The sequence below is a fragment of the Magnolia sinica genome, chromosome 9, assembly GCF_029962835.1.
Source record: "Magnolia sinica isolate HGM2019 chromosome 9, MsV1, whole genome shotgun sequence".
In the NCBI taxonomy this organism is placed as follows: domain Eukaryota; kingdom Viridiplantae; phylum Streptophyta; class Magnoliopsida; order Magnoliales; family Magnoliaceae; genus Magnolia; species Magnolia sinica.
Genome location: NC_080581.1, coordinates 13947610 through 13973552, shown reverse-complemented (window position 1 = coordinate 13973552; position 25943 = coordinate 13947610). Strand labels below are relative to the sequence as shown.

The following is a 25943-nucleotide window of genomic DNA, read 5'->3' as shown; positions in this document are numbered from 1 at the left end:
GTGTGATCTTACGAATAGGTAGGATGACAAATAAAGGAAATGGATTGGCTACTTCCCTGGTCAGTGCTATGTGGGCTCCACTATGATGTATGTGTTTCATCCATTCCGTTCATCCATTTTTAAAGATTATTTTAAGACTTAGATTCCAAAAATGAGAGGGATATAAATCTCAGGTGGACCATACACAGGAAACAATAGTGACTGGATATCTACTATTAAAATCCTCCTAATGCCCACTGTACTGTTTATTTGACATCCAATATATTGATTTGGTCATCGGGCCGAAAAAACATAGATGAGCTTGATCCAAACTTTTATGGCCCCCAAAAAGGTTTCTAACGATGGACGCTCATTCAACACTTTTTCCTGTAATGTGATCAACTTGAGATTTGGATATACCTCATTTTTAGTCTCATACCATAAAATGATCTGGAAAAATGGATGGACGGCATGGATGAAACACATACATCATGGTTGGGCCTATAGAGCACCGATCATCAGCCATTAGCTGGTGGCAGGGGGAGTAGCCAATCCGTTTCCGCAAATAAACGTCAAGGTGGGCTTTAGGAAGTCTTCAACGGTAAGAGTTGAATTCCTACTGTTTTATGTGTTGTGGTCTACTTGAGTCTTCCATCTATCTCAATTTTGGGATCATGCCATAAAATGATCTTTCAAAATAGATGGACGGCGTGGATAAAACATATAGATCAAGGTGGGCCTCGTAGATCCTCCGATGCGACCGACCGTCTCTAGCTAGGTCCTCGTGGGTTTAGTATGCAATCCGCGCTCACGGGCGTGGGTGCTGCAGGCAATCTGCTTCCGCCGCGAAGTATCGAGTACGTCTCACGCGCGCACATCGGGATCGAGCCCGAGTTCGCTGCCCTAGTCCTATAGTCCGCCGACGCGCGAAAGAAGACGCCAGGAAAACACTAGCAGAGGAGATGGGGAGCGAGAGCACCGGAAATGCTGGTAGCACTTTCAGGTCTCGGATGGAGTACTATATGTACAGCGGCGACAAGAAGCACGTCTTCGTTGGAATGGCCATCATCGGCGTCGTCTTCGGTGTTCCCTGGTACTTCATGACTCGAGGTACCACTCTATTCCGTACTCCCCCTCTGATACACTTTACTCAGTATTCGCGTTTGGATGCACTACCAACATGAATAATCATAGTATTTTCTTTTCCAAGTAGCTGCGTGTGGGGCCCACCGGCGTGTATCTATAGCATCCGACCCATCCAGCAGGGCCAACCCACCACGGACGCCGCCGCCCCCAAAAAAATCAGTCTGATCCAATCATCAGATGGGCCACACCATAGAAAACAATGAAAAACCACCCAAAACCGTCCAAATTCATACGGTGGTCCATTTGACAGTTGGGTAGGCCAGATTTTTTGGAAGTCTCATTGCCATGGCGGCGCGACCCTACCAAACTGTGATGCATGGCCTTAATCTAGTTTGCGAGTGTTTGGATGCAGTATCTGATTGAATTGTGATAATTCATCTGACGAAGTGGAGATAACCAAATTGTGATTTCCTTCTAAAGCATCCATATTCGGTGTTTGGGTTCGAAACGGTTATGCATTTGAAGGGATGTAATGTTGGTTTTATCAATAGTAGGAAATGGCATTAGTTTCATGATTCAATTCACTTGTGCAGCCAAACTTAGCCCGCAACCCATACGATGAATTGTCATACATACCAAAATTTTCTTCATCCTCTGACCTTCAAAATAGATTAAGGCACACGTCTCACAAGGAGGTTAATCTTGACCATTGTAGATTGTGAACACTGACATGGTTCATGGCGGCCTTCCCTTTCAAGGATTATGAACATTTTAATCAAAGTGTGGGATATCAACATTTTTCTGACATGGTGTTGTAGCAATTTCAAAGGGGTTTGAGGACCGCAAGAATATCTTTCTGGGTCTTCTACAAAGGCTTAGGTCTGCACCAAGTAGCATTGTACAAAATGCCGAGGATGCCGACACACTTGAAATAGGGCAGCATGGTGCTGCCAATATAAGGTGAAGGCCTCTACCACCCAAAACAGAGCTGACGCAGGTCATCACTAAAACAGAGCAGTGTTAGCGCTACTGGTGCTAGTAATACCCCTTGCAGCGCAGGTATGCGCTGATCCAACCACAGCGTTATGGGTGTTGTGCTATAGCTTTGAGCTTTTAGCTAGTTGTAGCCTGCCAACATGATATTGTCCATAGACGCTGATGCTTCGGACGTGGATTGTTTCAGTGAGTCTATATGCCCTACGTGGTCCAATCAATATGCACCCATGCATCGTGCACCGATAGAGCATGCCACATCAATGATTCTGTGTGATGGAGGGGAACCGAGGATTTCCACCGACATACCACTACGATATGAACCCCCCATGTGTCTGCAATCCAAGATGGACAGAATGCTCTCCCTACCTTTATTGTGGATTACAGACTGAGCACTGGACTGGAGCACCTCTCCCTCTACTAAGCCTGCCATGGAAAGCACAGGAGAAGGCATGCCACTGCATTCCTTAGCCAACTTACGCAGTCGATGCAACACTTAGCTGCACCCTCCAAGCACTAAGCTGCACCACCTTGGATGCTTGCCATGTTCTGTTGCCAGCGCTCTGGGCGTTGCATGTCAATGTGTTCTGCGTGTTGCATAACTAAGCGCTTAGTGTGCCACACTCCTAAGCACCCAGGAACATAGGATGTAAAGCCAACCTCAAATAGTTATGATGAGGCTAGGATTACAATGATCTGTGAAAATGTATCTTTGTTTCGGGTTTTCAAGGGTTTTTGTGTCTGATTTTGGCGCTTCATGCCTGTGTCCAACATTGAAACACATGTTCATGTCCAAGTTACATAGTGTCCATCTTTTCAACCACATCTCTCCTCCAATTTGTGTTAGGCATATCTTCCAAGAGAAACAAGGTCCATGAGTGGAATAAATAATTGAGACAAAAGCCTGTGGGAGGACGATTGGGCTTGGACATGAAGTCAATGAACTCTTTCGTTCCCAATGCCATCCCTTTTCTTTTGTTTTTTATTGGTGAATGGCTAAAATCTTGAGAAGATTCCCGATATCTGGTCACCGGTACCTAAGCATGTACCTTCAATTTGTCTCACTTATGCTTCAATTTCTTTGTTGATTTGTTCTCCATTAGTCTTTTCTCATTCATCAATTGCATCATCATTTCCCATGGGCAAATAGCTTCGTTTGTCACTTGGACAAACTTGCATGAATGGTACACTTGAGGAGACTGTGTTGGGAGAGCTTACCCTTTAGAAGAGGAACATGATAAATCTTCATTGAAGGTGATATCTATAGAAACTTACCTCTTGAGTTTGTCAGGGTCAGAACCATCACAACTTGTAACTTTCTGACTTTTTGAAGGTCATAATACTTGCAAGTTTTAAACTTTTTGACCCTACTAATAACTTGGGAACACATCTAAGGGACTTAGTATTGGACTTGCTCTTATTGGGATTCAGATTACAAGTAGTCTTAGAAACAACATGTGTCCAAACCAAGGTATTGGCCCTATAACGAGCTGCGATGGACCTTTTTTTGTAACGGCCCGTTACAGCCCTGTAATGTGTAATGGTTCTCACCGTATTATCATAAAGCAATGGCTGTTATGTAACTCTTTTTTAAATACCTTGATCCAAACTCTATCGAAACCATCACTACCGTTGAACTCATCAAGTTTTCACAAAGCTTTTGAAGGTCGTTCGGGTTATTCACGCTTATTCATAACAAGACAGCGGTCTCCCAAACTTAGTCCTAATGCAAAATAGGAGCATGATTGGACTCTGCAACACCTTGTGGAACCACTCCCAATCTATAGAAAATTAGAAATAGGAAATACCCCCACTGGAAAAAAGTACACTAGCAAGTTATTAGATTATGAAAATCTATAGTTGCCCATCATCTTGTGTTCCTCAAGCTCTCTTGTCTGGCATCCGGCAACATTATAATCACCTAGAACTATAGTTGCACCAATAATGGTGCTGTACATTAGCTATATTCACAGTTTTCGGAACCTTACCCACAATGCCTCTCCTACTTCGAGAGCTTGCTGCCACTCCCCTTGCCTAGGAATTTACAATTCCTGACATTTTGAGGAACGTGTTTACCTGATCCTCAACCAAATTCATACCACCTCCCTCCATATTTTGTTTGACTAAGATACAACCACTGGGAAGTCTAAACCATAGTTCTAATGGCGACTTGACTTGAATTCGGATGAGTCAACTTAGCTTTACGTGATTTTGAGTCGAGTCACCAGAAAATTCACTACTGAGTATGACTTGGTCTGAGACTCTGAAATTGAAATACACATTGAGTTGGCTCTTGATTCTTGACTTGATCGACTTGTGGTTACTCAAACTAACTCACTTGCCTAGTCAACTGTTTTTCTTCTGGTAGAAGTTAAAAGAAACTAGTGCAACCTGGTTGTTGAGGGTAACTCTCATAATGCTGTCAAATTTGCTTTGGTGCAGCTGGGTGTTGGAAATTCATGTTTTGTATATCTAAAATTATCTCTCGTGGCTGATAGGGATTTCCATTTTCTTATATTCGGAGGGAGGCTAATGAAATTGCTGATTCCCTTGTGGAGGAGGTAGTGACAAGAGGGTCACCCAAAATCAAGGTATTCCGTAACGGTAACGATGGCCGTAACGGCCACCACCGTTACCTTTACGATATGGGGCATAATGGCTATTATGGCCCTGTAATGGCTGTTACAGTCTCTCTTTTTTAATTTTTTATTTATTGAAAAAACCTTCGAAAAACCTATATCTGCCCCGTAATGTTGATTAAAAGGTATGAAAAACCTATATATGTCCGATAATAGACCGTTACGGGGCTATTATGGCCTTTACAGGGAATGTAACGTGCCGTTAATGGCAATTACGGGTAATTTTTTTCCATAACGGCTGTTACGGCCTTTACGACCCCGTAACGTGTAACGGTTGCCACCGTTACGGCCCCGTAACGGCCTTTACGGCATACCATGCCTAAAATTGGTTTGCCATTCTTTTCTCCTAAATCTGTTTTGTGACCTCTTCATCGTCATCTAAGCCTTATACCAACTAATTGGGGTCGGCTACATGAATCCCATTCAGTTTGGATTCTTGATGGAAGTTATGCTATAAGTTTGGCACCGGCTGCCAACTTAAGACAACTCTCCTTTATCCGGGCTTAGGACTGACAATGAGAGCTCAAAACTTCCATAGACGCAATGTAATAGACTATTACATAGGTTGATTACAATCGAGTGCTATCTAATAGTCTATTACATAGGTTGATTACAATCAACGAATTTTTGTGACCCCTACCAATAAACTTTCAGTTATTATTTTTTGAAAGGAAACTTGCAGTTATTATTCCAAAATAGAAAAAAAAAAGGGCTAAAAGAAGCTAGTTAGATATTCAAACTCACCATTATCGTTATGAAAGCTGACTGTCACTATGAGAGCACGTCTTTAACCAATGCACCATAGCTGTGGGTTTGTTAATTTTAGCCGTTTTATATATTTTATCTGAAGATAACTATTTTAAATATTTTAATTTCATCATTAACTAAAGAGTCAAATGTAGAGTTGGTCAATTCTTCTAGTGGACATCGAGTTGAGACAGTTCTCGGATTTTTGAAATATTATCCAAACCATGTAGAAATCAGCATAAGACATTATGATGAATAACATCTTTCACTTTGTGGTGCCAGTAGTAATGGGTATGTCCAGAATGAACTGTTAGCAAAAAACATGGCCCTAACCCAATTCGGGCTATTGATGCTACTTTTAGATTCCCTGTGACCGTCCATTTTTTACGGACAATCTGATGCGAGGACAATTCAATTGCTTTAATTAAAGTCTCCATTAAAAAAATTGAAGTGACAATACTGCAGCTCTCTCATTTCTAATTTGTTTCTTTCAATAGTATAGAGGAATTGTTTGACTTAAGCAAGAACCTATCATCCTTTACTTTCACCCATGTTCCTTTGGAACCATAAATGGAGGCTCCTGGCTAAACATCCACATGAATCCGTCTATTGTTGTGATGTTGGAACCCAACTAATTGGGGTTGCTACACGAATCCTATTCTGCCATTCCACCTTATCAGGACCACATGCTCAGTTAAATCATAGGTCATCAAGTAGGGCAGAAAGTCGGGCGGGTTGGTGTTCAACCCTAGCCCAACCCAAGGTTCCTATACCTCAACCCTAACCCAATCCAACCCAACCTCGGGTTGGGAATTCTCAACCCAAGGCCAACCCAAGCGGGCTCGGTCGGTTTGGTTGGGTTAGTCGGGTAGATATATGCTAATATTTTCGTTATTACATTAGTCTATTATATTTTCAATACACATCTTATTTTTTGTACCCATAATTTTATTAATTATATATGTAGTTATTTATCGTAAAGAAGTTCATTTTTTTTTTTTAAAAACAAACAAGCTAAAATGTTGGACAACTATTCCTTTAAAAGTCGCGTTGTGTAGTACGCAATCTATTTAGGAGAGAGAAATCCAACGTATCTTGTTAGCTTGAGTCATCGGAAATGACGTGGACCAATGAAACCTAATGGCATTGGAATTTCCTGTGCCTTCAACATAGACTATCCGCACTCAATTATAATTTGTAAGGAACTTTATATTGATCGGGTTCGGGTTGGGTCAGGTCGGGCAACCCAAGCCTGACCCAAGTTTTATCGGGTTGGTGTTTGTATAGCCCAAGCCCGAGACCGAACCCGATACATCCTGCCCAAGCCCAACCCAATGTCGGGTCGGTCATGGGTCGGTCGGGTTGAACCCGCCCGACTTTAAGCCCTACCATGAAGTACTTTCTTCTACGTCCACTCGTGTCCTTTTGGGTCTTCCCCTTGCCATTTAGAGCCTTCAACTTGAACCAGCTCATTCCTAATTGGTGCAGTTATTGGTCTCCTTTGCACATGACCAATCCATCTAAGTCTACCTTCTGTCAACTCATTTAAGTATTGGTGCTACTTCTAAATTCTCTCGCATGCAGTCATTTCTAATACTATCTTTCCCCATCTTGCCACTCATCCATCTCAATATCCTAATTTCAGCCATGCTCATCCTGTGAAGATGTTGTTCCTTATCCATGCAACATTTTTTTTTTCCAATAAAGCATGGCTGGTCTTATAGTTGTCCTATAAAATTTCCCCCTCAATTTGATTGGTACACGTAAAAATCTTTCTTGCTAAAGACAATGCTAAACCAAAATTCAGATGGATGAGGTGATTGATCCTCCTTTTGGTATTTTTTTTTTTAGAAAAAAAAAAAAGAAAAAAAGGGAAAAAAGGAAAGGTAAAACTAAAGACCCTGAAGCTCTAATCCCATGAGAGTATCTTGGAGCTGATGAATTGACAAGAAGTCTTGCTGCTAATAGTCCTAATTGTTTTTTTTTTTTAAAATTAATTTTTTCTTAATAATTGAAATGTAACCATTTTATTAATAAAGGCAAAGATGAAAAATCTAAGCCAAAGAATAGACAAACATTACAACCAAACAGATGCAGAGGCTAGTTGCACAGTTAGCAAGGGCATCGATAGAGGCTGCTCGAAACAAAACGGCCAACTCTGCCTAATAAAAACTACATCCGATGATTGACGCTGGTTGTGGTAGCATCTATCATTCATTTCCCCCCAGTAGTCCATAGGCCAGCAAGGAGAAAGTTTCCAGGGTTTCCTCCCTTTAAGAGCGGCACCACCCCTCTGCCTTGCTAAAAATGTGTCCAATAATATAACCTGGCATCGCCTAGTAGTACTGGACCTGAGAACAAAGAACAATGGCACCTGGCTCATCTCTAATCTCCCATCCAATACTTGGCTCTCCAAGGTATCCCGTCGAACTACCGCCTACATTGAGCTTCCAGCTACCCAAGGGTATCAATTTGAAATGCTTATACATTCAAGCTTCTCTCTTTTAATGCACCCTTTCGACTCACAAAGGAGCTCAGACAAAGGAAACCACGGAAAATATCCAAATTCCAAAGAGGTACTACAGGTGGTAAGGGACACTTTAATGTTGGTGATCACAGAAGAAAAGGAGGGAATGAGCAAAAGCAAAAAAGTAGATAAAAAGGAGGGAATGCCAAGTGGGGAGAAGAGTGGTTTAATGGGGCAAGAATGAGAAATGGGGTTTGTTATAGGCACGGACAAAATCCTCCAAAAGCCTTTACCTTGCCTTGAATGGATTGTTTGTCCATTCTTCAATAATTTCAAAGATGGGGATTGGAGAGAGCCAACTAACTTTAAAATAAGTGAAAAAAGCTAAGACCAAATCATCCTTGTAACTTAACACCCAATGAAGGGGTGATCCACTGATTCTGCATTTCCCTTGTACATCATACATATATTAGGTCATGCACAAGTCAGTTTTGTTTTTTAATAGTCCACCATAAGAATTTTAGTGACCATCCGCATAAATGCCTCCGCCTTGTCTGGTGCCACCATTCCCCAAACCTTTGACCAAGTTGAATTAGTGGAACGTCATGGGCATAATGCCTTGAAATGCAATTTCACCAAAAAAGTGCAGTCAGGAGTCAGGGAGTAATGGGGCCAACCTATGCATTAAGGAGTTCCTTTGATGTGTTCCAATTTCAGGATGTATCCTTAAGGAACTGTTTGGTAGCAACAAAAGTTAAGTCTCTGATTCGCTGGTCAGGGACAAGTCTCTTGTCGATGGTTTGTGTGCTACTTGTCCCCACATAATCCCAAAAACAGAAGTTACTAATCCTTTTTTCAACTGTTGGAAGGCTTCCTTGTTCCGAAGTACGGACTAGCCAATCCATGTTATGGTGCATAGTGGACCATTATCCTGTCATACATGTGCCACAAGTGCCACACATGCTACATGCTGATATGCTACAAGTGCTACCGTCTATCTTCAAGTGCCTCAAGTATGCCAAATTCAACCTTTTATGCCCTTTACATGCTGCAATTGCCACATATGCCATGTTGTGCATGCAACACATGTGCCTCGTACATTGTCAAGCACCCCACATGTGCCACATGTCCTACTGTACATCTTCAAGCACCCTATGTGCATTGCTAATCTCCAAACATTTTCAAGCACTGCACACATGCTATATATGCCTAGTTTTCATTGTGCACATGCACCACATTTGCCAAATAATTCTTCCTAGTTCTACGTGCTTGACAAACAACACCAGCGTAACTAGTCCAAGACCACACCTGGCCAGACAAGACCTGGACGAGCTTGACCTAAATGGGCTGTCCATGATTGAACTTTTCCTGCTACCGAATGGGCCTTGAGGGAAAGCTTGTTGTGTGAAGAGCCTAATGAATTAAGCATAGTTCTATTTGTTTTGTTTTTCTTTCCCACCAATTAGGGCTATCAAGGGGTGCCCGAGATGCCCAACCTAATTCTGGATCCTAAAATTGGATCCATTTAATAATTGGGTTGGTTGGGTCAGGTCAGGTCCCTTAGATTAGGCCTGACTAATAATCAGGTCAGATGGGGGATTTAATCGGATTCTCTTTAGGTAACCCGATAATATGATATATTAACAATGAGGACAGATCCAATGCAAAGCTACTGTAGGATTAGCTTGTAAAGAGACCATTCCATCTTCACTGGCATCTTCAGATTGAAGCTTTTGGCCTGTGGATGTGGATTTATACAAATTTTCATTATTGAAGTTCTTTAATCTCTTCAAAATACAAATTTCATTCTCAAACGTCTGTACTCTTTCCAAATTAAATTGCAATTTACAAGTAGCACATGTTTTTTGGTCATGCAAATCTGTGTTGTTAGTGTGTTGAATTCCTTGTGGAGATTGCTTGTAAGTGTCCAAGGGGTAGACTTGATCAGTGAAGGATTCAGGTTCCGTATTTCATTAAAGAAAACCTGATCTATAATGTCATGCATTGTTTGTAACATTCTCAAGGCTTGGGAAGATGTGAATCAAGGAAGTACATGGTTAAACCAGTTATATGAATGGAAAAACTTCAGATGGGACATGCATCAAAACTCTCGCTGACAGGAAGATCCCAACCCTTCAACATTTTTCCAGCAAACAGATGGATGGGAGTTATGGGGGTGGTCCACATTCAATCAAAACATGGCCAGAGATTCAATGGATAGGGTCCTTCCTATTTGGTGGATTTTTGGTTCATGGACCATCAGTGGGAGCAATTATACTAACTGGCATGGAACACTGGACAATGAGAGCCATTTAGACAAACTGAAAACTCGAGCATACTGTACAAACTATCAGCCGAGCACTGTATAAACACTTGTGAAGTTCTCTGTCTCCGCGCTTTTTTCATCTCCATCAATAATCCTTTCTTTTGTAGGAACAAAGCAAAGGTCTCATCAAGATTACATGGAAAAAGCTGACAGAGCACGGAGCGAAAGGCTTTCTTCAAGCCCATCCTCCGTTAAAGGATCCTAGGGAGCTTCTTTTGAAGTCACGGATTTTGACCCTTCCATGGAAGGTATAGGTTTCTTTTATTTATAATCATGTCTTTGGCGCAACCAAGACTCATATCCTTTGTGGTGGATGATACGAGAGAATCCAAAATGTGGACATGGAAACCCCTGTTAATTCCCTGTGAAACGTAAACCGTGGAATCCAACAATAATTACGTTGTCTGGTTTTGAGTGTTGTTTTCTATGAAAATGTTGAAAGGTCAACAGTCAAACAGTGAGAGCTGTCTTTTATGACCGAGAAATCTTAGAGCAATTTCGTTGTTTGGTTTGGAATGTTGTTTTCCATGGAATTGTTAAAAGGTCAACAGATTAATAGCAAGAGCTCTCTTGTAACTGTGTACCTATAATTAATCTTGTAACTGTGTACCTATAATTAACAGTTTTTTTTTTTTGTTAATTAAGATTTATCCCTCCTTTTTAGGCTTCTCGAGTTGGGAAGAACTGTCATAGGGGAATTTGTATTCTTTTCCATGGTATTCTCACTAAACAAACATGCTTTAGAAACTCAAATTCCGGTGAAAAGGCATCCAAACTGCACTTCATTTTCCTTTTTTTTTTGGTCTCAGCTCCCAAAAAGTGTTGTGATCATCGTGATTTAATCATTTTTGAAATGGGTAAAAGATCTCTGGAAATTCATTACTAATCAAAGCAGGGTCATGCCATCATGAACTTGCAAAGTACAGCTGAGGTTTCCCACACCTCTACCTGGATCCTACCAATGCCAGCCTGGTGTGTGCGCATGACATCTATGTTTTGTGCTAGTGGGAAACACTGCCTAGATCATATGGCCAAAAATCAGGTCAGTCTCCAGGTGGACTGCACATGAATGAAACAAGGGATAGTATCAAAGAGGGAAATGCGAACCGCTCATTGTTTTCATTTTTTTTGTTTGCATGCGGCCCATTTTGACAGTTGACGGCAAGGTGTTCGGTATCTATTATGATACACCCGTAAATGCTAATACATATAGGTAACGATGGCATTGACTGTTACACGATATGGGGGTGAAACGGGGCAATTGGTTTTTTGGGACCATATTGGTTGTTAAAATGGCCGTAAAGGCCGTTACGAGGCATAATGACCATTACTCCTGTAATGGTCGAAAAACAACCAACTTTTTTTATTTCTATTTAAATCCAATTTTCTCAATTTTTTCACTTTTCTCAATACAAAAACTTTCTTATATCATTTTATAATAGATTTCAACCACTCTTACTATTTCTTAAGATTAAAATTGTAAATTGAAGTAATTTGAGCGAATAAAAGCTCCCACGGCCTTAAAAAATAATGAAAAAGTAGTATTCATGCCTCTTTTATTATTCCTAGTTCTAGTGATTGATTGTGATGTGTAAACATTAGAGATATAATTACGTTCACAAGTTCACTAGATAGCTCGATATAACACTCTCACCAAAGAGTGGACCGTTACACCACCATGAACATATCCAAAACAGAAAATGAATACATATTTGAAACATTTACATTATTCCGGATTTTCTAAATTTTTTTTTTTTTCAGAATTTTTTAGGTAAAAGAAAATTTTCAGCCGTTATGGGTGTCGTAATGGTCGTTACGCTCCCGTATCGGCCATTACGGCCAATACGTATATCGTTAATGGTGGTGACCCTTATGGCTCTTTCCGACCGTTCTCTTCCCGAAGTCGAACATACCGATACGGAATACCTTGGTTGATGGGGCTACCTTTTTGGCCACACCATAAATATCATGGTGGTTCCCAGCAGATACATGGTAGAGATGTCATACACGTGTTAGGTTGGCACGTGTAGCCCTGCATACTGGTGTGTGGTAGCACTAGCAGACCTCTATTGGAGTCGTGGTTTCTTTTCCTTTCCTTTCCTTTTGATTTCCCAATTCAGTTGGAAAACAAGGTAGAAAAATGAATGGTTGGCAAATGGCTCAATATTTTAAAACTGGACTGGACTTCGACCCATTCTTGTGGGCGGTTCGGTCGAACCAATTACACCCGTGTTGGTCTAATTTGATTTTTGACCCAGAAATGTGCTTAGCGTAAATCACACAAGTAGAAGGAATTAACATAATCTGCTGTAACCATAGTTCTAAAACTTGGTGACTTGACTTGAAACTCAGCTGAGTAGGCTTGACTCGGTGAGATTCTGAGCCCCATGTCACTATGTAATTTTATTTTATTTTTTTCTTGTTTTCACGCACACACTCACACCATAGTGGGATTTCACCACAATGGGTACTCGAACCCATGACCTCTTGTTGAAACGCTTGTGTCACTGTGGAACTTGCTGGCAAGCTTGGCTTGCTTCTAACTTGGCAAAACTCGTTGAGTTGACTCACCAACTCAGTCAACTCGACGAGACCTGGACCGAGTCGATGGTTGGTGGGCTTTTTAATAAGAAATAAAGAAAAAAAAGAAAAAAAAAATGCTGGGATTGAGATTCAAATACATGGCTCCAGTTCAAGTGCAGGCATCAATACCAACTAGTTGTGTGTTTTTTTGAGGAATTTGACCAATTTTCTACCTATATTAACCTCAAATATCTATTGTTATATTTATCATGTCTTAATTATTAAATATCTAGTTGTAGATACTACTAATGTTCTCGACTCAAACCCCACCAAGCTGCATTTCGAGTCGAGTTTTTGAAATATGGCTCTTAATTTCTAGTTTGATTTTCTGGTGGATGTGTTTGAGCTTTCTGTCGATCTAGTTGCAGCTTTTTCTACAAACAGTTATCCGCCATCGAACCTGGCCACTTGTGGTGGTCGGTTTGATCCGACCGTCCATTCCAGGCTGTGTTTTAAAATACTGAGCGTGACCATCAAAGTGTTTTGCAACAGCTTCTCATGTGCCCCACAAGTAGTAAAACATATCAAAGAAAGAAGCCATTTTATTTTAAGCATTCGGCATGCATTTATGTGATCAACACCGTTCATCTGGTGGGACCTGCTGTGGCTGAGATGTTCACCAAGAATCACAATGGCAAACAGATTTTTTTCCATTGTTTTGTAGACCCATTGTCGGAGTTTTTTTAGCGGCCAGTTTAGTAGGTCCTCCAAAAATCCCTCTGGATGGCCTTGACGTTCCTTTGATATATTTTATTATTTTTCAGACAAGGCAATGTGTGTGGACTATGCTATCCATCTTATCAGCTATCCGTAGATGGATGGCGAACACGGTTGAAGAGGAACGGTCCATATCAAATGGGCCAACTGAAAAACAATGCTTAGGAACTTAGGATATTCTTAGGGCCTGTTTGGCCACAACTGCAAAGAACATTTTCCTGCAAAACCAACGTTTTCATCCATTCAAGTTGGTTTTTTAGGGTCTATTTTGTTTGAGTGATTTTGAAACTGTCCATCTTGGGTGGGTTTCCAAACAGGCCACAAAACCCTTGTTTCAATACCGAGGGTTTGGTTTTGTCTATGAACAGCTGTCCAAGAGACGGTTACCAGGTGAGATCTGAACCATCCCCTAGTGGGCCCATGAGGATGCTGTGACACAATAGTCATATGATTCTGATTGCTAGAAAGCATGTTCAAGCTTAAATTCTGCTGATCTGATCATCAAGTGGGCCATGGTTCATAGAATTTGGGCTGTCATTTTATTTCTATTAATCTTTTATTTATTTTGTACACATGTGAAATGCTTGGTGATCACATCAACTTGATTTTCAAGACATGGCATCAACCGGTGGGGTTAACCGATGTGCGGCTCAGCTCTTATGCACAGGTTCCTCTTGTCCATGCAATGGTGCAGGTAACATATGCAGCAGAGATTTAAAAGTAGCTTGTTCTGAAATCTTTGGAGCTGAATCATACGGATAGTATGGGATGCTCGGCGAGAACGATGGAGTTAGAGCCCACATTTGGCAATTTAAGTTGTTCATCTGTTGGGCCCATGATGATATGACAATTTAAGCTGTTCATATGGTGGGTCCATGATGACAATGGTGAACTTCACTTTCTCCAAAAATAAAAAAGAACAAGTGGGCACTTCATTCATTTTCCACTAAAAAAAGTACTTATTTAGGCATTTCAATTAGTTGAGGAATTGTTTGGTAAAATCAGGATTGTTGATACTGAGCTAGCTCGGTTAGCTCGCTCAACTTGACTCGAAAAAGCTCGATTCGAAGCTAAGTTCAAGCCGAATCAAGCTGATTTTTTGAGCTCGAAAATGAGTTCGAGCCGAGTTCGAGCAGGCCAGCTCGACTCGACTCGGATCGAATCCAGATTGAATCCAGCTCAAATCGAAGTTGGATTGAACCAGTTTTGGTGACTCGGTTACTTTGCCATTAATGTTGGTCACCAAGTGTTTGATAAAATGACTCAACGAAGTGTTCAAGTCGAGTACCTGGGTTGGGCTGCATCTGATGGAATGTTGTGTTCGAGTCAAGTAGGTTGGGATGCACATCATCTGAAAATGGTTTCTACAATGGTGGCCCACCTGTGATGATGGTGGGTGTGGATCACTCAAGCTATTCAGATTCTTCAAACTCTGAAATCTTTATATATACCTGCTGTAATCTCATATATACCTGAAATCTCTATATATACATGCTGTAATCTCATTTTCTGCAGTGAAATGATAGTGGAGAAGTTGAGTATTGTTGTGTTCAAGAGCTCTGCTGTAGCAACTCTGTTTTTTGCATTGTTTAGAAGGTGCAGTCCAGGAATTTTGAAGGTGCACTGTAGGCGTTTGAGGAAATGCCTCAATGGTGAACTCGGCCCGAGCTGCTGACCAAACCGAGCCGAGCTGGCCAGTTAGGCTCGAGGACCGAGCCAAGCCGGTTCGACTCGATGTACACCCTATCTTTTTTTTCTTTTTTTTTTGTCTGAATGGTAATACCACAGTTTGAAAACTCGGTGGACTCTTTAACTCAGCGGAATCAATTCGACCCGATGGAGCTGAGTTACTGGTAATCTGGGTTGACTCTAACTCAGCCGAATCAACTCAACTCCATGAGATTTTGAGCTGAGTTACTAGTAAACCGGGTTTTGGAGTTGAGTCTTTTAAGTTAGCCCAACCTGGTTTTTAAATTGAACTATGGTAAAACTGTCCATCCTCATACAGGTCTGCAAATGAAAAAATATAATCAACATTCCACATTTAATCCAGCCTAAAGGATCATCAAATGGGGAAGATTTTGGCAGCATCTCCCATCCACCATGGGGCCCAACATATGAATGATTTTCACTGCACTGGCCATCCATTCATCTGGTGTCCCACCATGCAAGGGCCCCTATAGCTTGAAAGCAACAGCTTTTGCCATATCTGACCGTTGCGTTTTCGCTGCATTAGTCCACATTCAACTGGCCAAACTTGGATCAATCAGCAGGCCTGGGATAGTTCAACCACCGATCTTTTGGGGTGCGAGCCTGACGGTAAAAGATCTCAATCGGTACCTGCATCACAACCAGCAATCGCATTATCATACAACAGCCCTGAAAATAAAGGTTACAAGCATGCCTTAATTGAGTGCAAGACAACCTAACCTTAGAATACTTTTGAGCTCCAAATCACATTAGATCAGGTCCCATATACAAAAAATCCATGTCTGTCATCAATGATTATATACAAGATACAAGCGCAATCCTGTAGATGAATTCAGAATCCCTCCTCCGCCATCAAAAGGTACCCAGTAACAGAATTCAAAACTCCAACTCAACCATCGATAGATCATATCAAACATGAAAGCAGACCCACAGCAGAAATCAAAATTCCATGTCTGCTGCTCAAACAAAACATTCAACTGGCAGGAAATAAAGACCATCAGAAAAGAGCATGTATTGAAGAAAGTACCTACAACAAGAGGCATGTAGAGGGAATGAAATTTCAATATGCAACAATGCAATGGCTCTCAATGGAGAGTTTTGCTACGCCCACATGGATATACAGCTCCTGTCTGTCTACACATCATCATCATCATCTAAGCCTTCTCACACTAACTGGCATTGGCTACATGAATCCCTTTCCCACGATTTCACTCTATCATATTGTCGGGATTCATGTTAGAAGTTATCGCATAAGGTCGACACTGCCTGCCTGCCAACCTCATGCAACCCTCCTTTATCCGCGCCGGGACCGGCAATGAGAGCATAAAACTCCCACAGGCACAATGTAATAGACTATTGCGTAGGTCGATTACAATCAACTGCTATCTAATAGCCTATTACATAGGTTGATTGCAATCAATGAGTTTCCTGTCCATCTACATACTAGCGCAAATGTTAAAAGGCACAATGTAATAGACTATTGCGTAGGTCGATTACAATCAACTGCTATCTAGTAGCCTATTACATAGGTTGATTGCAATCAATGAGTTTCCTGTCCATCTACATACTAGCGCAAATGTTAAAATGACATACCGTGCGACATCCGAGCAGTGCATCGGTTGGGCTACTGTAGATTGTCTGGCATGAAAATGTGGCATGTTTATTTATCAGGTGGGCCAGTGTATAAAACAAATGAAAAGCTAAAAGAGACTTGTTTTCTCTGTGCATCTGATGAGTGGGGAGGGGTGATATTTGGGTCAAAATATCCGTAAATTGTTGTCCATCAGATGAACCACTCAGATCTTGTACACGTTTTCTATATTTGTACATCCACTTGCGCATAGATAGTAGGGCTATAAATGCCCATGGGTTTAGCAAACCTCCTTAATGGAATAACACAAGAGAAAATGTTTGGTGTGTAGGAAGCAACTTGGGAGGGTAGGGTTGGGTTGAGTGTCAACCCATGCCCGACCCAATTGAAATTCAACCCGAACCCAACCCGAAGTCCTCTATACTCATCCCAACCCAATCCTATTTGACTCAGCCCGACCCAAAAACAAGTGATTATTCCCAACCTGACATAACCTAATCATGCCGGTGTTTTCCAACCTGAACCCAACCTGAGGTCCTTGACAATCCGACCCAACCTGACCCAAACTTTGGTTGAGTCAATTGGGTTCGGGTCATCCTGAACCCAAATTGCAGCTTTACTAATGTTGATGTAGACCCGAACCCAAATTGCAGCTTTACTAATGTTGATGTAGCACAATTCATCACTTGCTCTAAAAGCTTGAACTGATAGAGCATGGCAAATTAATCCCTTTATCTCATAGCTTAGGCCCCACATTCCATGGGTTAGGACATGAGCCACTCACCCCGAGTGCGCCCCCGCATCCCACAGGCCACCCCACTCGAGTCTGGTGTGAAAATGCCCCTGCATTAAGTGTGCTCCTCCCAAGGTGTGGATGAAGCTCACTTTTAGCACAAGTAGCAAATGCAATTTAAGCTGGAAGATGTGGAGTGGGGATCAAATCCTCATTTATAAGGGCCAATCAGCACAACTAATGCTACAATGCCAATGCTTCTGCTAGTAGAGTCAAGAGTATGCGAGGATAACCTACATCAGTTGTTTACTACCTCTACAGTTGGAAGAGTAACTAGTTTAGCAAGAACAAAGGATTTCAGTTTGCACCATGCAAAATGAGAATTGCCTAGAGAAAACACATTTTAAAAAAAATCCAATGCGGGTGTTTTGGAAACATGGAAAACCCACCTGATAATTCAATTGCACTGCAACGAAAGCCCCATGAAAACAGATCTCAACCAGTACTGCAAAACATACAATACCAAAAATAATAATAATACTGGAATAGGCATGGAATGCTGAGGAATGGAGTTGCAACAACCATTAATTACATTATCAATAATTTATCATACAACCTGAATAAAAGGTTACAAGCATGCCTTACGTGTAAGACAACCTAAGCTCAAAGGAACACTAACCAAGTAGAAAATTTGAGCTTCAGATCACATTAGAAGCACATTCCCATCCCAAATGCCAAAACTCCATGTCTGTCTTCAATGATTAAATACAAGATACATACAAGCACAACCCAGTAACATAACTCAAAATCCCATGTCAGCCGTCGAACAATACCAAACACAAGAGCCGCCCCCTAACAGAATCCAAAATTCCATGTCAACCATCAACAAATCATATCAAACATGAGAACAACCCCATACAAAGTTCCATGTCGACCACTCCAGAACATTCAACTGGTAAGAAGCAAAGATCATTGAAGAAGAGCATCTATTGGAAAAGTACCTACAAGGAGAGTAGAGGAAATGAGTTTCATGAGATGAAGCCATCAATAATCTATGTAACCATGAAATGGCTTATATGGAGAGTTTTGCCAAGCCCACTTGCCTGTACAGCTCCTGTCCGTCTAGACTCCAGTGCACATATTAAAAGGCATACCGTATGACATCCAAGCAGTACATCTGTTGGGCCACGTTGCGCAGATTATCTTGCCCAAAAATCTGGCATGTTTACTTATCTGGTGGGCTACACTGTATGAAGCAAGTGAACGGCTGGAAAAAAACAGGCTCGTTTTCTCCATTACACTGGCCCATCTGATGAGTGAGTAGGTCTGATATTTCGGTTAAAGTATCTATACGTTGTTGTCCACCTGATGTACCACTCATGTCTTGCATACGTTTGCTACATTTGCACATCCACTGGCAGGTAGATGGGCAGGGCCATACAAGTGTGGACTTAGCAAACCTCCTTATGGAATACAACAGAAGAAAAGGTCCACTGTACTCCTCCCTAAGGGCAGATGAAGCACAATTTCAACTTAAGCAGTTAATGCAGTTCAAGTCAAGCTGGAAGATATAGAGTGCTTTGAAGTGATTAAGGTGATCAAATCCTTGTAAGGGCCAATGGGCAAACCAATGCTACAATGCCTAGGCTTGTGTGGTAAGAGTACGTAATGATAATCTAAATTGCACATCTACTACTGTTTACACTTAAAGAGGAAGTAGATAGCAAGAACAAGATGAAGGATCTTGGTTTGCACCATGCAAAATAAGAATCATCTGGAGAAAACTCATGTATTTTTCATCCAAGTGGGTGTTTGGGAACTTGGAAAACCCATTTTCTAGTTTTTCCTCAAAATCTGTGGGCTTCTTCTTCTTCTTCTTCTTCTTTTTGAATCAATAGCTAAGGAAATTTAATTAGAAAGAGAAGAAAAAATGGAAAAAACATCAACCTTTGGTCAGGCGGAAAGCTAGCCGGACTCTCAATTATCCCCATACAACATGCATCCCTTGCCTACTGTCAATTACAAATTGTCCCAAACAGCCCCTTCTTTTGCCAAACAATCCCACCTCCCAATTTGCTTCATGGTGCCCATGGAAAAGGACCCTGTATCAGGTCACATGAATCAATCGCCTCATCAATCAGACTGGTAATCTTTCATGGGCTGCAGCCCATGGTGACCTACCTGATCGCATTCTTCAAGTCACCCTCAATAATAATTAGGGTGAGGTTGAGCGTTACAGATAATTTCATCCCTTGAAGAAGTGCAACAACTTCTGCATAATTAGAGTCTCGCCCACCTACTGGCCTGGAGAATCAACCAGCAAAACACCCTGGTCGTTTTGAATGATGCCTGCTGATCTCAACAAGGCCAGTAGCACCAATCAAAGTTCAGTTTAAAGAAGCCAACAAGGGGGCTTCTCCAACTCTCTATCGCTCGTGAATCCTTCTATCCACATGATAGAATTGCGTCGACATAAGAACAAGCCAAATCATTCAGAATGTTTCTCATTCTTTTGTTTGCCTTTCCCCAATTGATAATCATCCCAAAAATCTTCCTTGTAGCTATGTTTTCTGAGCTTGATTTCCCCTTGAAAATTCTACAATTTGACCATGGACAACCATGTTACCAAGAAAAGTGTTAAATCAATTTCCAAGGCAGAGGAGACGAAATGACAGTTCAAGGTGACTAGACATGGAATTCAATGCAAAACCGAAATCTGAAACAAATAATGGAAGGAAGATTGGAATCCATGGCCTTTTGTTCCCTGACGATTATATATTAATTTTCCATATAGACGTTTTGGATTCTTCATCCAAACACCCCCCCCAAAAGATGCATCTCTGCACTCACGACAAGCGTTGGTGAAATTGACCTTTCTTTAATTGTTTTCTTATAAGTCCCAGGGGAAAAAGAACTGATAATCTAACCTACAGGTAACTTGTCATGCCGTCCCATCCCTCCACCCAACATGCCACTCGTGTAGAGCATCCGTACCAGCCTGATTTTTCTTCCAGGTGATTTTCATGGTGGGGCCTACCGTTTGCATGCTATTGGTGGGAAAAGATGGGACAGCATGACAAGTTACTAAACAGACACCTGTTGGGGATCAGATCTCAAGGTGTAGCAGTGACGGCGCTCACATTGTGATGTACCTAAATCAGGGTTCCCTTGTCAATTCATTTGATCAATGCTAGCCACATGATGATGACTTGTCTTTTGCAATTTGCATGCCTCTGAGACTCATCCATGATCCTACTTGGGGATAACCCTCCCAATTTCAAGTGTGTATATTTAGGATAATAGTCCAATGTTTGCCTCATAAAATGGAGGGCAGCGATTGCAATTAAGTGCACACATTAATATCAAATATTGAGATAACAACTAGAATACATGAAATGAGTAAAAAGAAAAAAAAAGGAAAAAAAAAAAAGAAAAAGAAAAAGGAAAAGAAAAAAGAAAAAGAAAGAAAACGATGCATTTCTAATCGAATATCATTAAAGGGAGTATGTTGAAACAGAAATGTGCTTACTTGTATGCGGATATATGAATCTGTGACCTTATGCATTTTGGGGCTCTTTCGGTCCACATGTGTAATTTGAGCCTACACATTAAAAAAAAGAAACACATGTACATCTGTTAGATTTGCATGCATTCGGGGAATATTGATGGAAAATTCCCATTACTACCATTAGTGGAAACAATAAACATACTAAATATTTTAAATTTAAAACCGAATATGAAAGGAGAGTTACCTAATTTGGAGCATCAACGCCCCTTCCAGGACCACTTCCTCTGCCCTTATCCCTACCACTGAAAGTGAGCTCCTTATCAGATTTGAATCTTTTGTTTGCACTGCGGCCCTTGTTTCTTACAGCATTTGGATCCCACAACACGACATCAGTCGAAGATAATGCTAAGCCACTTCCACCATCCAAACCAACCCCTAGACACACATGCCCATGCTCGCCGCTCGTACCAACTTGCTCCATCGAAATTTCATTCTGCCCCACACTTGTAGCATCTTCTTCTTCAATTTCTTCAAGTTCTTCAACCAGCTTTCTGATGTGCTCTGTCGCATATGCAAATTTTTGTTTTGACTTGAGACCTTCATGTGACAGCCTTTTCAAACAATGGCCAATCTCATTATCATGCAAGAACTTCAAGATTTCGCTGTCATATTCATAATGAGAGTTAAGCGTATCAACAAGCCCGCCTTTGCACGCCGCGTCCACCTCTTCGATATGTAGTGTTCTGGCATCTTGTCAATTCCCAATATTCTGAAGACAGCAAACGAGTGTCTGCAAACAATCCCTTGAAACTCAAAAAGATGACAACTGCATGATATTTTTCGCTCGTTTTCATTGTATGCCACGATGTGCACTTTTTCTTTTTTGCTCATGTGGGTGACCTCAAACGTGCTAGGTATATTCCTTTTATCAACCAAATTTGCATTGTATAACGGGCTTTGAAATAGTTCTTCTATAACATCCTTGAGTACTTCATTTGTATAAACTTGTATTAGCCCTTTCTCTATATCAAAGGGAGTTCTTACTAAGGGTGAGCCATACGAATTTTTATCATTCGCAGCCAATTCGTCACGTCTTCGATTTTCTAAGGCTTTCTGATAACCCAATACAAACCCCATGAGTGTCGAATAAGGGTTCAAGTGCCCATCAAACATAGCTCTGACACTTTCATTACTTCTGGTAGTTGACATTCCGGCAAAGAAGATATTTCTCACATAAGCAGGAACCCACATGTGACGAATATCATATATCTGATGAAGCCAATCAACATTTTCGAGCTTATATTCTTTAACCGTACTTGCCCATAGTCTTTCAAACTCATCAACTGTCTCAGTTTGGTGTACGCATTGGTCGAAGTCACGTTTAAATTTTGAACCCTTGTGATAAAGATATCCCAAATGTGCTGGTGCATTCTGTAATTCACGCCACATGCAAAACTGGTGCTGCGTATGAGGGAATACATCAGCAATCGCTGCTCTAATAGCCGAATCTTGGTATGTAACTACAGTTTTCGGATGCTTTCCTCCCATTGCCTTAAGCCATGTCCGGAACAACCACTTAAAGTCTTCTATGGTTTCACTGAAAAGGAGCGCGGCACCAAACAAAATTGTCTGCTTGTGATGGTTCACTCCCATGAAGGGAGTGAATGGCATGTCGAACAGATCGGCCTTGTAGGTGTTGTCGAAAAAAATTACATCACCAAAAGCACGATAATCTAATTTTGAACCACCATCCACCCAAAAACAAGCCGTTACACGAGCCTCGTCATCTATTTGCATTTCATAGAAGAAAGACGGGCCATCACTTGCAGCTTGCTTGAAGTAATTGTAAACAACACCAATGTCCTTCCCGTAAGTTGCGAGCCGTTTTTCCCGAAGTGTACTCCTTGAATCTCCATCCAAGGACCCAATATTAGAAGGCCCAACAGATTCATTCATCATGAAATCTAAAGCATTAGCTGAATCCCCTCCTACTTCTCTTAGACCCTCCAAAAAGATAACATCTTCATCTGGGGGATTCTTGTTTGATGGGAGAATATGAGATTTAATAGCGGTCATTAATTCGTGAGAATGTTTCTCAACAAACTTCGTTACGACCCATCTGTTTTCACCTAGTCTTTTAACTGCAAGTTCCACCGACAACCAACTCTAGTGATCGGTTTGGGAGCTCTCTTACGATTTGTATTCTCCAAAAACTTCCTTTCTCGTTTCCCCTCTTTGGAACAACAAAATGATCGGAATACTACTATCTTCAACTTCTCTGATCTTTTTCTTTGATTAAGACGTACGTTAAAGCCACATATCTTAGCATATGTATGATACAACTCCGTGGCGGCTTCCTCTGATATGAATTCCCTCCCAACAAATGGTTTACTAGCTTCGGGTACATTCGGTATGAACTCCAATTCAGGTTCCCTGATGAATGGTGCCGTAGCATGGCATATGGATGTGATAGATTCAATACACAAAAAAGGGCCTACGGATTCTTCTATTGACATGGATTGTATAGATTCTGTGCATTCCAAACTTTGAACTGATTGAATGCGGTTTTCCATGGAAGATGAGGTTAATTCCTTTGCTATTCCACCCTCGTCGCTGCCATATTCCATGGTCGAAGTGAGCTACCTAAACAAGATTTGAGAAAAGACATCAACGCTCATTGATTTGTTTTAGTTGACATTTGCCCTTTAAAAAAAAAGGATTCGAGACCAGTTTCGTTATTCTCATTCGACGTGAAAATTACTGAAAGATTTTATATTTAGAATAGAGTTCTTGAAGATTAGATGAATTTTATGTAATAGAATAAGGCAATTCAAGTATCTGCTCAAGAACTGTACAAAACAAACAACTCAAGGATATGAATTACTTCATATGGAGAATTCAAACAATCCAAAAGCTAATATGAACAAGTATTGTGCCAACTGTTTAATCCCATCCATTAAACATGTCTTCAGTTGGAAGATTAGTCTTCACAAGTGGAAAATGGGCCTCATATATCTCAATCAAACAGTGGATGGATCATACCAAGTTATCACCAGAGTCCAAATTCAACTGTGAACCGCAAAGATGACCATTGTAGGGGTTAACCTAGTCCAATTTGGGTGATGTTTAGTATAGTCTGTTAAGGATGTGCCCCAACATATTAATGATCTAGATTTCTTTAAGGATATATTAATGGTCTAGATTATATTAGCACGAAGCGTGAACTAAAGCGGCAACTAATTTGGGTGTGGGAATGAAGAAGCATACATTTGACAAACAATGAACACTAATTTGAGCTAATCACCAATGCTCGCGAGCATTCCATCATGGGGCCGACTTGGTCATATTGGAGAAGGGGCTGATGGTTGGATGATCCAGATGAGTAGTATTTTGGGCTGTGGATGGACCCTTGCACAATTTGACACACTGAACAGTCCATATTCAGTGGTGGGCCACACATATAGAAAAATGGACGATCGGGAAGAAGAACAACCGACGATCGTTAATCAGTAATCCAACCATCCATTTTTGCCATACATTTGTGGGCTACTACTGCAATGTGCCACAAGAGTGGACCATCCAATCCATCCATCAATTGGGACCATTAAATGTATGATGAAAAAACCTCATCCAGGGTCTGATGGGGACCACGTTGGAGGAATCATGCCCCCAGAAAACGCCTCCTCAGGACAATCCTACCATCCAATTTATAACCTGCAGATAGATGGTAAGAAAGAGTCAACTAAAAATAAAATAAAATAAAATAAAATCCAGCACATCGAATTATGTGGGACCCAGCACATCAGTGCCCGCAATCGCATCAACGTGGGCCCCACCTGCGAAAAGCGTAAACCTTACGTGCGAATTGCACGCGTGTGTGAAATCCAGACCGATAATCAGGTGCGCCTGATCGCAAAACCGAGGTGGGCCCCGGCTGCTTGGTTGCAATTCGACGTTCGGTAATCCAATGCACACGCACGGCCCATCTGACGAGCGGGCCGTACGGTACCCACCTGGTACACGGCCCGGATCCTTCCACGTATGCAATGAATACGAGATCTCTCAAAGAAGGGCAAACCTGTAATTTTCTTCTTCTCTTTCTCACTGACGACGGATCATTTGACAGAGAGAGAGAGAAGGTGCAGGTTAGGGAAGAACCAATCACCTACAACTGGTCGTACGCAACCCACCCTACGACCCATTTTTTTCGCGGCTGTTTTGCCCTCGAAATATCCAGTATTTTCAAGGGCAAAACTGGAAACGGAAAATTGTAAAGCCTTTTAAGATGATTTATATACGGTACGTGGTCCCACATAAGAATTTTCATTTCTGACAAGTGGGACCCATTTTTATGTAATCCAAACCATTGATTTGTTGTATCTCATCTCTAATGAAGTATATCTTAAAATTTTTCTCTATTATACGATTTCAGTTGTTCTTTTTTTATGATATAGATTAACGGCTGAGAAGAGATATGACAGCGGTCCACAATCGACTGAATAAGGACGATGATATTGCTTTTTGGACTCTTTTCATCTGGAATATTTTTTTTTTATACTCCATCAACAATTGGAGTAAAGAGATGAGTGGTCTAGATTTCTGTAAAATGTGGGCCCAATTGTCAAAAAATGAAACACGTGTTCTGTGCATATGCACCAGCCGTGTATCATATGATTCCTCTTTTGGAACCGGTCTCAGAGTACGACGGGTAGCCGTGGGGAGGCGGATTGGATGGTGACCCCAACACCACCCAGCTAGTTGGTGTTGGGCATTGTGGGCCCCACCGTGATGTATATGTTTTATCCAAGCCGTCCATCCCTTTTTCCAGATAATTTTAGGGAATAAGACCAAAACTGAAGCAGAT

The 25943-nt window shown here is 41.3% G+C and overlaps 2 protein-coding genes across 4 annotated transcripts; one reads left to right on the top strand and one right to left on the bottom strand.

Annotated features, from left to right (window-relative positions):
- Positions 1–774: 774 nt before the first annotated feature.
- LOC131256948 (uncharacterized) lies at positions 775–10753 on the top strand. The gene is made up of 2 exons (XM_058258067.1): positions 775–1089; positions 10345–10753. The coding sequence occupies exons 1-2, from the start codon at positions 942–944 to the stop codon at positions 10440–10442; spliced, it is 246 nt and encodes an 81-aa protein (XP_058114050.1). The 5' UTR covers positions 775–941; the 3' UTR covers positions 10443–10753.
- A 5124-nt stretch (positions 10754–15877) lies between these two features.
- On the bottom strand, positions 15878–25271 carry LOC131256947 (protein FAR1-RELATED SEQUENCE 5-like). Of its 3 annotated transcripts, XM_058258064.1 has the most exons (6): positions 25158–25271; positions 21324–23722; positions 21101–21172; positions 18251–18572; positions 18021–18076; positions 15878–16224 (listed from the first exon to the last, which is right to left on the bottom strand). In XM_058258064.1, the coding sequence occupies exon 2, from the start codon at positions 23153–23155 to the stop codon at positions 21731–21733; it is 1425 nt and encodes a 474-aa protein (XP_058114047.1). In that variant the 5' UTR covers positions 23156–23722; positions 25158–25271; the 3' UTR covers positions 15878–16224; positions 18021–18076; positions 18251–18572; positions 21101–21172; positions 21324–21730. The 3 variants fall into 3 exon arrangements, with proteins under 3 accessions (XP_058114047.1, XP_058114046.1, XP_058114049.1); XM_058258063.1 differs by lacking the exons at positions 15878–16224; positions 18021–18076 and having other exon boundaries at positions 18129–18572; XM_058258066.1 differs by lacking the exons at positions 15878–16224; positions 18021–18076 and having other exon boundaries at positions 18129–18423.
- Positions 25272–25943: the final 672 nt, after the last annotated feature.